The 16334-nt window shown below is 45.5% G+C and overlaps 1 protein-coding gene across 1 annotated transcript in view; it reads right to left on the bottom strand.

Moving 5' to 3' along the window:
* The window catches only part of LOC134927295 (macrophage mannose receptor 1-like), a 425485-nt gene that overhangs the window by 316965 nt on the left and 92186 nt on the right, over positions 1-16334 (bottom strand). The window contains exon 6 of the mRNA XM_063921541.1: positions 2396-2539. Coding sequence (XP_063777611.1) covers positions 2396-2539 — 144 coding nt within the window. The remainder of the gene's footprint in view (positions 1-2395; positions 2540-16334) is intronic.

The raw sequence follows: 16334 nt of genomic DNA, 5'->3' as shown, positions 1-16334 counted from the left end.
CACAGGAATTCTACGCCAGTATTCCGAGAATTATACGTCAATGTCACAAGAATTATACGCCAGTATCACGGGAATTATACGGCAATATCACAGGAATTATATGGCAATATCACGGGAAATATACGGCAGTAACACTGGATATATGGTAGTAGAGGACACCACCACTGTGACTGGTGCTGCACATGACACTTCCCCTGGTCTAATGCAGGACAACACAGCACCACTGAAAGGGACTTATACAGCTACACTGGATATATGGCAGCAGAGGACACCACCACTGTGACTGGTCACTGGACTGATGCTGCACAAGACACTTCCCCTGGTCTAACGCAGGACAACACAGCACCACTGAAAGGGACTTATACAGCTACACTGGATATATGGCAGCAGAGGACACCACCACTGTGACTGGTCACTGGACTGATGCTGCACAAGACACTACCCCTGGTCTGATGCAAGACAACACAGCAAAACTGCAAGGGACTTATACAGCAGCCAGCAGAACTGGGGACATATAGCAGCAGAGGACTCCAACACTGTGACTGGCTGGACTGATGCAGCACAATACACTGACTACACTGGACTGGACTGAGCAGAACAACACAGCACAAGACTCGCCACCCCACTTTCCCACCCCCACACAGACACTGAGGACGGAGACACGTCCTCTCACCACACTCTCCGAGACTGGAGTGAAAATGGCCGCGACGCGCGGCTCCTTATATGGAATCCAAATCCTGCGAGAATCCGACAGCGGGATGATGACGTTTTACCTTGTTTGGGTTTCCGAGTCAGTCGGGAAAACCCGAGCCGGGCTCGGAACCGGACTCGAATGGTGAAGTTCGGTACGGTTCGGTTCTCTGAGAGCCGAACCCACTCATCTCTAGCTCTGACACTTAATCTCCTATATATTAGCCCAGATCTGTGCCTCTGTGACTCATTTTCTAATGCTGGGTGGAGTCACAATGCTGGGCGGAGTCAGAGTCATAGAGTCACAGATCTGCCCAAATATAAAGGAGAGGTGGCTGGATGCAGGCCATGATCCTTTTCCTTTTTGGTGAGCAGTTGATGCAACCGCCCCACCCCCACCTGCCGTGCCCCCGCTACTCCCCCACCCGCAGCGCCACCAGGCCCCCACCCCCATCCGAGACACCCCCTGCACCTGCCCCTCCCCCACCTGTGGCGCCTCCAGACCCCCTAATCAAACCGCGGTACCCCCGCACCTGCCACTCCACCACCTGCAACGCCTATGGCCGCATCCCCCATCCGCAGCACCCCTGCACCTGCCACTCCCCCACCTGCATTAACCCCGCTCCTCCCCCACCTGCTGCACCTCCGGACCACCTACCCTACTCGCAGCACCCCTGCACCTGCCCCTCCTCCATCTGCAAAAGCCACGCATCTGCCCCTCGCCCAACCACGGCACCCCCGCTCCTCCACCACCCGCATCGCCTCCGGAACCCATCCCCCATCCATGGCCTCCACTTCTCCACCCCTCCCCCACCTGCAACACCTCCCGACCACCTCCCCCATTCACAGCACCCCCTCTGTACCCACCCCTCCCCCACCCACAGCACCCCCTGCCCCCCTCCAGCATCCGCGGCCCACCCGGATCCACCCCTCCCACACCCGCAGCATCTACAGACCCCATCCGTGGCACCCCGCAACCACCCCTCCCCCACCTGCAGCACCCCTGGAACCCCTCCCCAAACCCATTCCACCCTTCCCCATCCCTCCCCCAAACGCACCCCCCCTGCCCCCGCCCTCCCCCTTGGACAGCACCTCCAGACCCCCTCCTTCACCCCAAGGGCATGCAATGGTTAAAGGGGTGTAGCCCCTTGTGACGGTGTGAAGAGCGCCCATAAGGTACGATGAATCCCCTAGTTTATATATAAGTAGATGAAAATGTTCACTTTCACATGCTTCTATATACAGATGTAGTCACGCTCGTTGCACCCGCATTGTGGCTGCATGTACGCACTCATCGCAGGGGCAATTTATTGCACCAGGGTGTAACTATACGCACCCAACGCCTAGCTAATGCATTTTCTATGGGCATGCATGTGCATAAGCACGCGTGCGTCCATTCGTGGGCACACATGACGTGACTACTTTGCCGCGATGCTGGCTACATTTGTAAATTTAAGTGATCATGAATAGACCCCTTGGAGTTATCAAGTTAAAAATAGTGTATCATTTTCACTGTAAAACTAGACTTAGTTTACCCATGATGCACAGCGTGATCCCCACAGCACAACAGCCAATCATATGTAAATGAAAATGATTACACAAACTCTGTAGAGTGCTGAGCACTGTGTTGGCGCTATATAAATATAGGTTAGTGATAATATTATGCAATGTTTCTGCATACAGTCATTAGTCATTTGTCTTCTACCTGATGGAAGGATGGAAGACAGGGTGCTGTTGCCTTTCTTACAAATGTATCCCAACTTCTGACCGCACTTCCTGCTTTCCCACTTGACATTTTTCCCAGGGTTTAGTGCCACACAGTTTTTCTCAGGTTCAATTGATGGATTTCCTACAGAAAATGACAAATTTATTTTATTTAGAAATAATAGTGAACAATAAATCAGTCTGTACGACGAGATCCTCATATCTTAGTGTGATTTGTTGCTGCAAGTATTTCCCGCTACAACACTATGAAAATAATATAGCACTTTTAGGGGTATATTTACTAAGCTCTTGTGTTTCAGATGATTTTCAATCTCGGCTGACATCAGCCATTTTCATGTCTATTTTTCCACAAAGATACCCGATAATTTATTAAGCTCCTGTGTTTCTATCATTCATGTTTTCCAATGTCATTGTCATTCGTAATCCAGAGCAGTATTTTAGAGGGGAATTTTGTGAAACACTGCAAATCATAACACAATGAAGTCTGGCCGGATCAGTAAGATCCGTGCAGAGCTTCATTGTGTAAAGCAGTGGTTCTCAAACTCGGTCCTCAGGACCCCACACAGTGCATGTTTTGCAGGTAACCCAGCAAGTGCACAGGTGTATTAATTACTCACTGACACATTTTAAAAGGTCCACAGGTGGAGCTAATTATTTCACTTGTGATTTTGTGAGGAGACCTGCAAAACATGCACTGTGTGGGGTCCTGAGGACCGAGTTTGAGAACCTGTGGTGTAAAGTAATGAAACAGATAAATAAAAAATAAAAAAATGCATGGTTTGCCCCTCTAACAACAAGGTCAATTGTGGTTTTCCCAATTAAGCGGTTCCCACCTCTTGGCTCCATTCATTCCTATGGGCAAACTGTGATTGGTAGAGCCCGGGGAGACCAAAGCCAATCAGGAAGCTGTTCCTACGGCAGTGGCTCCTGATTGGCTGCTGGGTCCCTCTAGTGACATTAGTCACGTGGAGGCCGGCAGTCGCGTAGTAGCATAGTATGTGAGTAGTAGTATACATACACTGCTATATCTCTGGTGTTTTTTTCCATTTTTTTTAACCCCTGGGATGCCTACATAGACCAATCTACACCGGATATAGGTGAGTATATATATATATATATATTGTCAAAGTCAGAAAAATATCGCGCTGCACGTTGCCATATATTCACCTCATGCGCGTGCCCGCTGCACATGCACTTTCACTGGCGTGCGTGCACATACTCGCAAATGCGTGACGACGCTTCTATGGGCGTACGCTCGAGCGCATGGTATGTGCACTTACGGTAGAGTTTGTGCGCGTCTAGCGAGCGACTCAATCGCTGGATAATAAATCCATATAGCAGGTTTTATAGGTCATATTCCCTTTAGTGATAACTGTAAGTTTGATTAATGTAACTTGTTCACGGACTTGGGAATCCCTCTTTACGTGGTACAAAGGGTCTGATTAAGGTAGAACAGTTGTGTCTGGTACCTAACCGAAGAGTATTTTAATAGCAATAATCCGGTGTTGGTTAGGTATAGATTAAACGCTCCTGCATATTGTTATGGCCATTAGTAGTTTCTGGACATTTCCTATATTTGCAGTTCATTATCCATGCGGCGGGAATCCGGAGATTCCCTCCCACCTGAGCTGATTGTAATAGCCACAGCCCACCTGTTCAAACTAACCTATGACCTTTTGTTATGATGCGAAGAGACATTCCTGTGTCCAATGAACAATGAGATTATAGGTCCCTTTGTAGTATACTGTATGCAGTGTATATAAGGACAAGCCGACCTGGGCCAGCTCCACTCTCTCTCTACTCTTCTTAACGGTCCTCATCACTGATAATCGGGAGCTGGATATCCAGGAAGGCGCATGCGATTGTTTCCCCTTGTGCGTAAGTTCTCTGCAGCCATTTTACCTCATGTTTATTGTAAGCCATTCTCTCTCTCTCTCTCTCTCTCCTTCCCCTTAAATTTAATTGTGCCACTATTGTATATTTCTGTCTAGATAATCTGTTAGAATTATATGTTAATTTGTAGCGTATGACTTGTTAACTGTTTCTCTTTTCGATATAACTTAAGACGCTTGTTAGTAAAGGTGTTGGAACCTTAGCACGGTATTGTGTGTTCATTATATTGCAGAGGGTAATAAGAGCGTCTCGATCGCTCAAACAACTTTAGTATTAAGGTTAAGCAGCGTTATATCGCTACAGTGTTTCAGAACAAGGTTTACAGCGTAAGAATATCCTTTCTGTGTGTTACATTCAAGGTTTACTGATAATCATCCTGTGAGCGTCTGCGACGCTCGTGATCTCCTCGTGGTCTCGAGCGTTCGCTACGCTGGTAGCGTATCATTACGGTAGTCGGCAGCCAATAGCGTGCTTGACTCTACGCATTAAGCCGTGAGCGAACGTGCCGCTCGTGCGTCTCGACCACGGATAAGCGTCCGCTACGCTAAGTGCGTACCCTTACGGTATCTCATACGCCAATTGTGTATTTAGTCCCTTACCCATATAGTGAAGGTTATAAGGTAATCAATATCAGCATTATCAATTGGGGCCTCGTCCGTCCTCCACACATCCATCCGCACTAGCGAACACAGACTTTATCTGTCAGCAAAGGGCGGGAACGCAGTATCCTTTCGTATCCGTATTGGTGGTGAGGGATACAGTGGTGCTGACTAGATAAGCGTCTGTTACGCTACGCCGTAGGAGTGCTGGGGTGGAATCCGGAACCAGAGGTAAGAACAATACGCTATTGTCTTTTTAAACCTGTTTTATTTCTGTCTTGCGTACGCACGCACGCACGCACGCATACATCTGCATTTCTTTTCATTCGTGTATTTTCACATATCACTCTCCTGTTTGCCATCTCATAATTGATAACGTGCTAAGAAAGATTTGTTGCTATTGGTAGTTAAAGAGTAAAAATAATACATTAAGGGGTAATTTGTAAAACACACACACAGCTTTGCCTAAAGACATAAGGAAAGACCTGTGTGGTGCTCGGTAGATGATTACATTTAAAAGATCATCTACATTGATATAAACGTGTTAATTGTATTTCTGTGGACATATCCAGCTGGCATACACGTGTCTCTAACAAAAGGGTGAGACTAGTGTACGCAACACAAGGGCCGACGCACGGAGCGTATATTACGCAACGGAGCGTCTGGGTACGCCCACATAATACAAATCACACGATAGTATTATTTTAAATAGGCGAAAAGGAGGTAACGCGAGAATAGCGCAAGTCAATTTTAGTGTCCAAAATTTTAAGCTAATAGATCCTTCTCTAATTTGCGACTCATCTGGTCTAGACTGTGTTACTGAATGAAAGGGATTTCTGCGCAGAAACAAAAGGAAAGTGTACATGTGATGAGAGTGTGTGTATATATATAAGTTTCTACAATTTTTGGGTTGAACCACAGGAAATCATCGAGTTCTCGTGAGGTACATACGTGTAAGTGACTGCATGGTGGCTTGGGAGGCATCCCTTGTTAAACATAAAAAGAGCATTAGAGTATAGCAGACCAGGAGGTCTACTGTAGAACAGACCAGGAGGTCCAGACAGACCAGGAGGTCTAGGTACAGCAGACTAAGAAGTCTGCTATAGATAAAAGGAGCACAACACCAGAAAGGGTTGGTGCGGAACCCATATAGGCCATTAAAGCTCAGGCTGAAGGAATTCGCAGCCGCAATTTTCGATTCCACTGGTCGCTCCGCACATAAGATTAGTTGCTTATGTGCAGAACGATTGTACCGCACGTAATTGTGTGCATTAGTTAGTAATTTGACCCAGTACCATTTGCGTACGCTAGAGGGGTCATAAACGCTATTTGTACATTCTAACGTGATTTGTGTAATTTTTTTTATTTTAAGGGAGGTTCGCTGGTCACTCAGGAACTATCCAACAACCAATAGTTACTGGAAAGGGTTAAGTGCTCTGCGGATCACACTCACATGTTCCAGTAAATAGAGGTTCAGGTCGCAGGGGCCCTAGGTCGAGTACGCCAGCGCTAAGGCAGTGTGTGGGCGTATTGGTCGGCGTGGGCGAGTGAGTGGAGTACTCGGTAAACTTCGCCGCCGGCCTACCCCGGACATCTTGGTTTTTGTAAGGTTTAGCTGAAGACCCTGATTTGAAGGTCAGAGGTAGTGAAAGCAACACCTGCAAAGATGGGGGCCAGTTGTTCAGGTAGGGGGCGGACAACCTCGGTTCGGGTTGATTTAGTAAACCGACCAATCGGGTCGGCAAGGTATGTAATGTGTGAGAAATACGGTCCACACACAGAGGTTTTATGCGATGAATGGGAAAGAATGACTGTGCATGACGGGGAGAAGTTCCCAAGAGTGGGCAGTTTTAGCCCAGATGTGTTACAAAATCTAAGGAGAAGGATATGTCTCATTAAATCTGCAAAGAGACGGATCAAACATTATGACTATTTACAGTTATGGCAACAGGAGGGTGAAATACAGAGAGGATTGGCTCAGCCGGCCGGATCTAACCCTATCGGGAAACTGATAGCCACTGCGCCACCGCCACCATACATAACGGGGGAGAGAGTGGTTGCAGAGAAAGACACACTGGGGTATGATAAACAGGCACTTAGTAACTGTGTAAATGCTAAGAATAATGTAACTAAGATTATAGATGCAAATACTAACCCGTGCAAGCTGTACCCTGTTTTAAACTTTCCCCAGGAGTATGATCAAGAGGACAAATCAACAACAATATCGGCGCTCTCTCTAGCAGCCACCATAGCAGAAACAACAGTGGGCACGGCCCAACCCGTAAGATTAGCATCAAAGGCCCCTAGCGGAGGGACAGGTGAGGTCGTATCATCTGGTAAGTACGGCACCATACACTATGCTGAAACCATTTCACCACATGCTGTAGAATCTACTCAGAATGATGTTATTGGACTTAATCTCGTTAGGGTAATAGCAGTGCCAAATGGGAAAACTGACACTTAAGGAGCCACTCCTGTCAGAAACATCGCCATGCACTGTCCTTTTTCCCGAATGGAATTAAGAGCAATAGTGTCTGAATTCCCTGATCCTAGAAAAGATCTAGTTGCTAGCCAGAAATACATTAGAGAACTAGGAAATACTGTAGAGCCCAATAACAAAGACTGGCAGATATTGCTGAGGGCATGTTTACCTTCCAATGTCGACTCAGCAAGATTTTTAGCCGACTGTAAATTAGATGAAGATGTACCCCTTACGGATGTGTACAACCAAGATAATGTAAAGAGAATAAATTTACAGTTAAAAGAGTATTTTCCAACTGTTGCCAAATGGAACAAAATTTTCTCCATTAAACAAAAAGAGGCAGAAACAGCTGCTGAGTATTTCCATCGGGCACTACAGGAAATGGCTAAATATACAGGTATAGAAGACATTAAGACAAATGTAAATCATAGAGAAGTAGCAGTATCTGTGTTAATGGATGGTTTAAAGGAAGTATTGAGGACAAGGGTACAGACCACGCAACCATGTTGGCGAGGTCTGTCGGTGGCTACTTTGAGAGAGGCTGCTATTGATCATGATCGGAATATCACCAGACACAGGGAGTCACAAAGTGATAAGTTAATGGCCGTAAGTATACAGGCCCTGACCACAAGGCAACCTCTGTATAAATCTCCGACCCCTGTGGGTAAGTCAAATGTGGGAACTTGTTATTTCTGTCATGAAGAGGGACATTTTGCACGAGACTGTAGAGTGAAAAATGCACAAAAATCATATCAACCCCCTAGACAACGACATGACACACGAAATTGGGATCAGGGACCGCAGAAACGGAGTTATGAGCCACACGCAGGGGAAACAAGAAGGTATCCCCCAAAACGAGACTGGCAAGTCTCTGGTATTTCCCATTTACCCCCTTCACAGGTAATAGCGGCCACTGCAATACAGGGAGGTAACCACACACCATAGGGGTGTGGCCATACCTGTAATCTGCAGCCAGTGAAATTAATTGCGAGTCTTGGAAGTGAACTCGAGGTCACAATTGATGTAGCTGGTAAATCTTTAAATTTCCTTGTAGATACGGGGGCGGCCAAGTCAGTGATAAATTCGACCGTGGGCATGAGAACCACTGGTAAAACGATTCCAGCCATGGGAGTAACAGGAGTAGTACGACAATACCCTTTAAGCAAACCAACAGAGGTTACGATAGGGCCTTTGCATACCAAGCATTCTTTCCTGCTGGCTGCATCGGCTCCGACTAATCTCTTAGGGAGAGATTTACTGTGCAAAATGGGATGCGTCATATACTGTGCTCCTGAAGGTGTGTTCTTGGACATACCCGAAAACCACGCTCAGGAAGCACAAGATATGCTAGACTCCCCAACAAGATTAATGTCACACACTGTTATTGTAAATAGGTGTCCGTCCAAGATTAAAGAAATGACGTCCCAGATACCAGATTCACTGTGGACCAAAGACGGACAAGACACTGGATTGATGGCAAATGTAGCCCCAGTAGTTGTGCAAGTAAAAGATGGTAGGATAGCTCCAAAAATCCCACAGTACCCTCTGAAGCCAGAGGTGGAGTTAGGAGTTTACCCTGTAATAGAGCGCTTGCTACAACAGGGCATTCTGGTAAGGACGTCCAGCACTGCCAATAGCCCCATCTTCCCTGTTAAAAAGAGTGGGGGGAGGGGTTACAGATTAGTGCAGGATCTAAGGGGGGTCAACAAAATAGTTGAGAGTCAATTCCCCGCAGTGCCAAATCCAGCTGTGATCCTAATGCAAATCCCTCCCACTGCCAAATTTTTCACTGTGATTGACCTCTGCTCCGCTTTCTTCTCAGTACCCCTGCACCCTGACAGTCAATACTTATTTGCATTCACATACAGAGGAGTCCAATATACATGGACTCGCTTACCACAAGGTTTCATAGACAGTCCAAGTATCTTCTCACAAGCTTTGCATGATTGTTTACAGTCTTTCCAACCAGAGAGTGGATCAGTATTGATACAGTATGTGGACGATTTACTACTGTGTTCAGATTCACTGGAAGCGTCCCTGAAAGATACGAAACAGCTCCTGTTTCATCTTTCAGACACAGGACACAAGGTTTCCAAGTACAAATTACAATTATGCCTGGCCCGGGTGAAGTATTTGGGACACTGTCTGACACAAGGACTGAGACACCTCACCGCTGATAGAATTCAAGCAATTCGTGACATGACCCTGCCACAAACCCAGCAACAGATTAGAACGTTTTTAGGAATGTGTGGGTATTGCCGTAACTGGATCCCAGGTTTTTCCATACTAGCCCTACCTTTGCAGGTCTCATCAAGTAAACCTGACCGGATTTCGCACACAGACGAATCTGAAATGGCATTTGAGAGACTAAAACAGTGCCTAACGCAGGCACCGGCATTAGGTATGCCTGACTATGGGAAACCCTTTGAGCTATACGGAACAGAGAGTGCTGGGTGCGCAGCAGGTGTCTTAACCCAGAAGCATGGTGATGCCAGCAGGCCGGTAGCTTACTACAGCGCTCAACTAGATACAGTAGCGCGATCCCTCCCCACATGCTTGCGAAGTGTTGCAGCGATAGCATTGCTAGTTACAAAAAGCGAAGATGTAGTGCTAGGACACAACCTCACAATTCATACGCCACATGCAGTGTCAGCCTTGCTGAATTCTGCCCAAACCAGGCACGTCTCATCAGCGCGGTTTACAAGATGGGAATTGGCATTAATGGCCCCCGTAAACATCACCATAAAGAGATGCAGCGCATTAAATCCTGCAACGTATCTCCCAGGTGTGCCTGGACAGGCACAAAGGGTGGAGGATGAGAGTGATGGTGAAGGAGGATTTAATACAGGGGATGACATGCATGATTGTATGGAATATTTGACCCAAAATTTCACGGCAAGGCCTGACATCAGTGACAACCCACTGGAAGATGTAGATTTTACTTTCTACACTGACGGTAGTTGTCACAGACAGACGGACTCGGGAGACCTGTGTACTGGATACGCAGTCGTAGATGACCAAGGTACCATAGAAGCAGAACCGCTAGGCCCACCTCACTCAGCACAAGTTGCTGAACTGGTTGCCCTAACCAGAGCATGTGAATTGGCTAAGGGCAAGTCAGCCAATATCTACACAGATTCTAGGTACGACTTCGGAGTAGTCCATGATTTCGGAGCCCTATGGCGCCTCAGAAATTTCATGACGGCAGCTGGCACACCCGTAGCGCATGCAGCCCACATCAAAAGACTTCTAACAGCGATACAGGAACCCAACAGAGTGGCTGTTATCAAGTGTAAAGCACACACATATAGCCAAGACCCGGTATCACTTGGTAACAGCCGAGCAGACGAAGCTGCTAAATTAGCAGCCGGTACCCCCAGACAGACAGACATCACACAACTGATGGTATTTAATACTGTAAACACACAGAAATTGTGTGAAATGCAAAACTTGTGTTCCCCACAGGAAAAGGCAGTCTGGAGGTCAAAAGGATATGGCCAGGAGTCCTCAGGACTCTGGACAAATGGACAAGGTAAACCAGTGGCACCAAGAGCATACCTTCCAAGTCTAGCGGAAGCAGCACACGGGCTGACTCACCTGGGCAAAGAAGGGATGTGTAAGCTAGTAAGAGCTTATTGGTGCGCCCCAGGATTTTCTTCCCATGCAGGAAAGAAGACATGCCTCACCTGCTTGAGGAAGAATATCGGAAAGACAATACCAACAGAGCCATCTCATATCCCTCCAACAGATGGCCCTTTCCAAGTAATACAAATTGATTTCATACAATTGCCACCTTGTAGGAATTTGAAGTATGTTTTGGTCTGTATTGATGTGTTCTCAAATTGGGTCGAAGCATTTCCCGCGGCCACAAATACCGCTGTATTTACTGCAAAGAAAATTGTGCAGGAATTTGTGTGTAGGTACGGTATCCCTAGAATAATTGAAAGTGATAGGGGTACCCACTTTACAGGTGAAGTTTTTCAAACAATGTGTAAGTTAATGGGAATTAATAGTAAGCTGCATACTCCGTATCGCCCCCAGGCGAGTGCGAAGGTGGAAAGAGTAAACAGCACTATTAAAAATAAATTGAGCAAGGTAATGACCGAGACAGGATTGTTGTGGCCTGAAGCTTTGCCAATTGTATTATACAGCATCAGAACCACTCCCAGGTCCCCTCTTAATCTGTCTCCTTTTGAAATTCTGTTTGGTCGACAACCGCATGTTATGATTAACCCTCAGGATGATTTGAAGTGTAACAATGAAGTGACTGTAAAGTACTTGGTTAAGATGAGTAAACAACTAAGGAATCAGAATGACAATTTGAAGTTGGTGATTCCTGATCTGCCAGATAGTAATTGTCATGACATTGAACCTGGGGATTATGTAATGATACGGAATTTTCTACGCTCAGGTTGCCTTATTGACAGATGGGAAGGACCATATCAAGTCTTATTGACCAGCACAACTGCTTTGAAGGTTGCCGAGAGAGAGACTTGGGTCCATACGTCTCATTGTAAAAAGGTTGGTGATCCAGAGAGGTCCCGTGACACATAACAGACGGTAGAGGTTGTATCACTAGAGTGTCTGTTCAGGGAAGATTGAGACGACACCTGAGCGTTGAGGATAATAAGACCAGAAGCTTGTCGAGCCAGATTTCTTTCTCCCATTTGTTATTTTCTCCAGTTCCCACCTCCCTCATATTTCCCTTCCCTCTTCTTATTTTCTCCTTTTACTCCTCTAAGATGGACTTGCCCCAAGAGACTGTGATATGGATTTTCCTGTTAACCATGATGTTGACCAGAGCAGTCTGTTTCGGTGAGAGTACCATGGAAGTCGAGAAGGGATCTGGAATGGGTTCTGATGACCAGAATGAAGGCGTAGTTTTCCAAGAACAACATAATCAACGAGTAAAGGCGAGTATCAGAAAACGATCTGATAGCATTGACAATAAAAAGGAATTGTGATGGATTGTTAGCTGAAGAAAACTGCATCTGTAGGTATTGTAATAACGTAGTTGAGGATGGGTGCATCAAGAAATGTCAATCCAGTTTAATATCCATATGGATAGGCATCCATTGAGTGACTATCACTCCTTAGTGGGTAAAGTACTAAATCAGACAGACTGTTGGGTATGCTCTCAAGTACCTCAAGGCCATAGCAAATCAGGGTTAGTACCATTCCCTTTAACGGTAGGAGAGGTACTTGAGCTAAGTGGTGGGAGGCCGGTGGACAGGAGGTTTAATATCTCCAGTCCTCCTAGTTTGAAGCTCCACCAATACCATGTGGATAGGTCCTTAGTGTGCTTTAACATTTCCAATCCCCGAAAGCCGGGAAATTGGGAAGTGTCATGGAGTAATCAGACCATGACATTCTCACATAGAGCCGACAGATTGCCCATAGATACAGAACTTATACGCCAGATAGCCGACCATGGAAGATTCTTCCGGTATAGGTACACTTTAGGAAGTAGGACCATGCGAGTTGGAGAAGTATCACCAGGATACTGTGCACATGTCGTACAAACAGATACGTGTACTAAACAGATGGGAGAATTAGGGTTAGGAGATTTCATATGGAAAATTTGTAATATGGTTATGTCACACTCCGTCCCATATGTTCTCCCCGATGATGCATATTTCATATGCGGGAGGAAGGCGTATAAGTGGCTTGCCCCAAACTCGGAAGGGTTGTGTTATATTGGAAAAGTACTGCCTGAGGTAATGACTGTATTCCACACTAAAATGAAAGATATTCACCGTGGTGCCCAATCTCCCTATACTCACACTCATTACGAGCACATCGTTAAACGGCACCTGATAGAAAGAACAGAGCATCCGGCCTCTGACCTGATCCATGAATCCACCGGGATTCAAGTCCTACTCGCGTTAGATATCACTCGTACCGCCAGAGGAGTGATGAATTATAGATATATATCTGCGCTTGCAAATTTATTAGACAATATCACTGAAATGTATGATGACACATTCAGGTATACTGGGAGAGAGTTACAACCCTACAAAACAGAACTGGTTCAGCATAGGATGATTCTCAATTATCTCACAGCTGTGACAGGCGGGTATTGTGTTACCCTAGCGACTCAGTATGGAATAAAGTGCTGCACGTATATTACAAACAGCACGGAGGACCCGGTCGAGGTCATAGACCAAAAGATGGATGACATTTTGCAATTAAAGTGGGAGTTCCGAAGGAAGCACAATCTCACCCTCGCCGCTGTGGGGAATGAGCTGACCGGTTGGGTGTCATGGTTGAACCCACAAAATTGGTTCTCTGGTTTAGGAGAATGGGCCCAAGGTATTATCATGGATGTAGGGAAATTTCTTTTGTGTATTCTGGGTGTCATCATATTGGTCGGTCTGATATTTAGATGCGTTCGGGTTTTAACGAAGTGTAAACGTAGTGCCCGAGTGATGAGTTTAAGAAGTGAGGACACTGTAATAACAACGACTAATGTGATTTATGACCCAACGATAGAGACAATGTTGTGATGAAAATGTGATTCCACGGTCCGTTTCTTTCACCCGTTTCTCCTTTGTTTTCCTCCAAGGTACAAAGACATCCGCTTGGAAGAAGAATTTGACAACCTTTTATACAGACCACTGATGGACAATGCCATAGACCCCCCAATATCCCTAGTGACTTTTAAACTTTACGATAGCCCAACACTTTAAAGATTGTAAGTCTATGGACATTGAGAAAGCTTTTTGCACACAGTTTATAGCAAAAGCATCGGGAGACTACAGTCAACATGTACATCAAGACAAGACACAAGACAAGACTTCAATCAACAAATGTATATTAAACTCACATAGTTTATCACTGCATTTACCATAATTGTTTCTTATCTTCATCTCTACAACCTTCAGGTAATGACACACATAGTCGATAGGGAATATAGGCACAGATATCAGCAATCACATATCCCCCCATTCATGTATCATCAACTAAAATGTGCTCCCCCATTTTGTTACAACCAAAAGCCGAAGAGAGCTCGGTAAAGTTTGACAGCCCATCCACAGACCCTTAATACGGGATAAGAAGGAATTCAAATGTATACTTCGCAATACCTCGAAGCTTGATCTAAAACACGTACGGCACGATGATACATGACCCCTCAAACATGGACTCATACATACATACATACTTCTACTATCTCACTAGGTCATACCTTTTTCCCACCTTCTTCTCTCCTCCCTTACCCAATCATAGAAATGTATTCACATATGACATATATTTTTCTCTTTTTGAACTGTTTTAGGAAGTGGCAGTTATTGGTGACTGCCAAAGGGTGGACTGTCAAAGTCAGAAAAATATCGCGCTGCGCGTTGCCATATATTCACCTCATGCGCGTGCCCGCTGCACATGCACTTTCACTGGCGTGCGTGCACATACTCGCAAATGCGTGACGACGCTTCTATGGGCGTACGCTCGAGCGCATGGTATGTGCACTTACGGTAGAGTTTGTGCGCGTCTAGCGAGCGACTCAATCGCTGGATAATAAATCCATATAGCAGGTTTTATAGGTCATATTCCCTTTAGTGATAACTAAGTTTGGTTAATGTAACTTGTTCACGGACTTGGGAATCCCTCTTTATGTGGTACAAAGGGTCTGATTAAGGTAGAACAGTTGTGTCTGGTACCTAACCGAAGAGTATTTTAATAGCAATAATCCGGTCTTGGTTAGGTATAGATTAAACGCTCCTGCATATTGTTATGGCCATTAGTAGTTTCTGGACATTTCCTATATTTGCAGTTCATTATCCATGCGGCGGGAATCCGGAGATTCCCTCCCACCTGAGCTGATTGTAATAGACACAGCCCACCTGTTCAAACTAACCTATGACCTTTTGTTATAATGCGAGGAGACATTCCTGTGTCCAATGAACAATGAGATTATAGGTCCCTTTGTAGTATACTGTATGCAGTGTATATAAGGACAAGCCGACCTGGGCCAGCTCCACTCTCTCTCTACTCTTCTTAACGGTTCTCATCACTGATAATCGGGAGCTGGATATCCAGGAAGGCGCATGCGATTGTTTCCCCTTGTGCGTAAGTTCTCTGCAGCCATTTTACCTCATGTTTATTGTAAGCCATTCTCTCTCTCTCTCTCTCCTTCCCCTTAAATGTAATTGTGCCACTATTGTATATTTCTGTCTAGATAATCTGTTAGAATTATATGTTAATTTGTAGCGTATGACTTGTTAACTGTTTCTCTTTTCGATATAACTTAAGACGCTTGTTAGTAAAGGTGTTGGAACCTTAGCACGGTATTGTGTGTTCATTATATTGCAGAGGGTAATAAGAGCGTCTCGATCGCTCAAACAACTTTAGTATTAAGGTTAAGCAGCGTTATATCGCTACAGTGTTTCAGAACAAGGTTTACAGCGTAAGAATATCCTTTCTGTGTGTTACATTCAAGGTTTACTGATAATCATCCTGTGAGCGTCTGCGACGCTCGTGATCTCCTAGTGGTCTCGAGCGTTCGCTACGCTGGTAGCGTATCATTACGGTAGTCGGCAGCCAATAGCGTGCTTGACTCTACGCATTAAGCCGTGAGCGAACGTGCCGCTCGTGCGTCTCGACCACGGATAAGCGTCCGCTACGCTAAGTGCGTACCCTTACGGTATCTCATACGCCAATTGCGTATTTAGTCCCTTACCCATATAGTGAAGGTTATAAGGTAATCAATATCAGCATTATCAATATATATATATATATATATATATATATTCTTTTTACAGGTAAGGATTACTACTTGGACAGGGGGACCAAAGTGCTATGTGGGACGGTCAGTAAGTATATGAAAGTGTGAGTGTGTATAAGTATTCTTACTGGGACCTATAGTTCCACTGTAAAAGACGATATTTATTATTATTTTTATACACTTGAATGGACTATGAATTCACCATCCACAGCCCACTGTTGGC

This window comes from Pseudophryne corroboree, chromosome 5, assembly GCF_028390025.1.
Source record: "Pseudophryne corroboree isolate aPseCor3 chromosome 5, aPseCor3.hap2, whole genome shotgun sequence".
Taxonomy (NCBI): Eukaryota; Metazoa; Chordata; class Amphibia; order Anura; family Myobatrachidae; genus Pseudophryne; species Pseudophryne corroboree.
The sequence above is the reverse complement of the archived record's forward strand: the minus strand, read 5'-3'. Positions and strand labels throughout refer to the sequence as shown.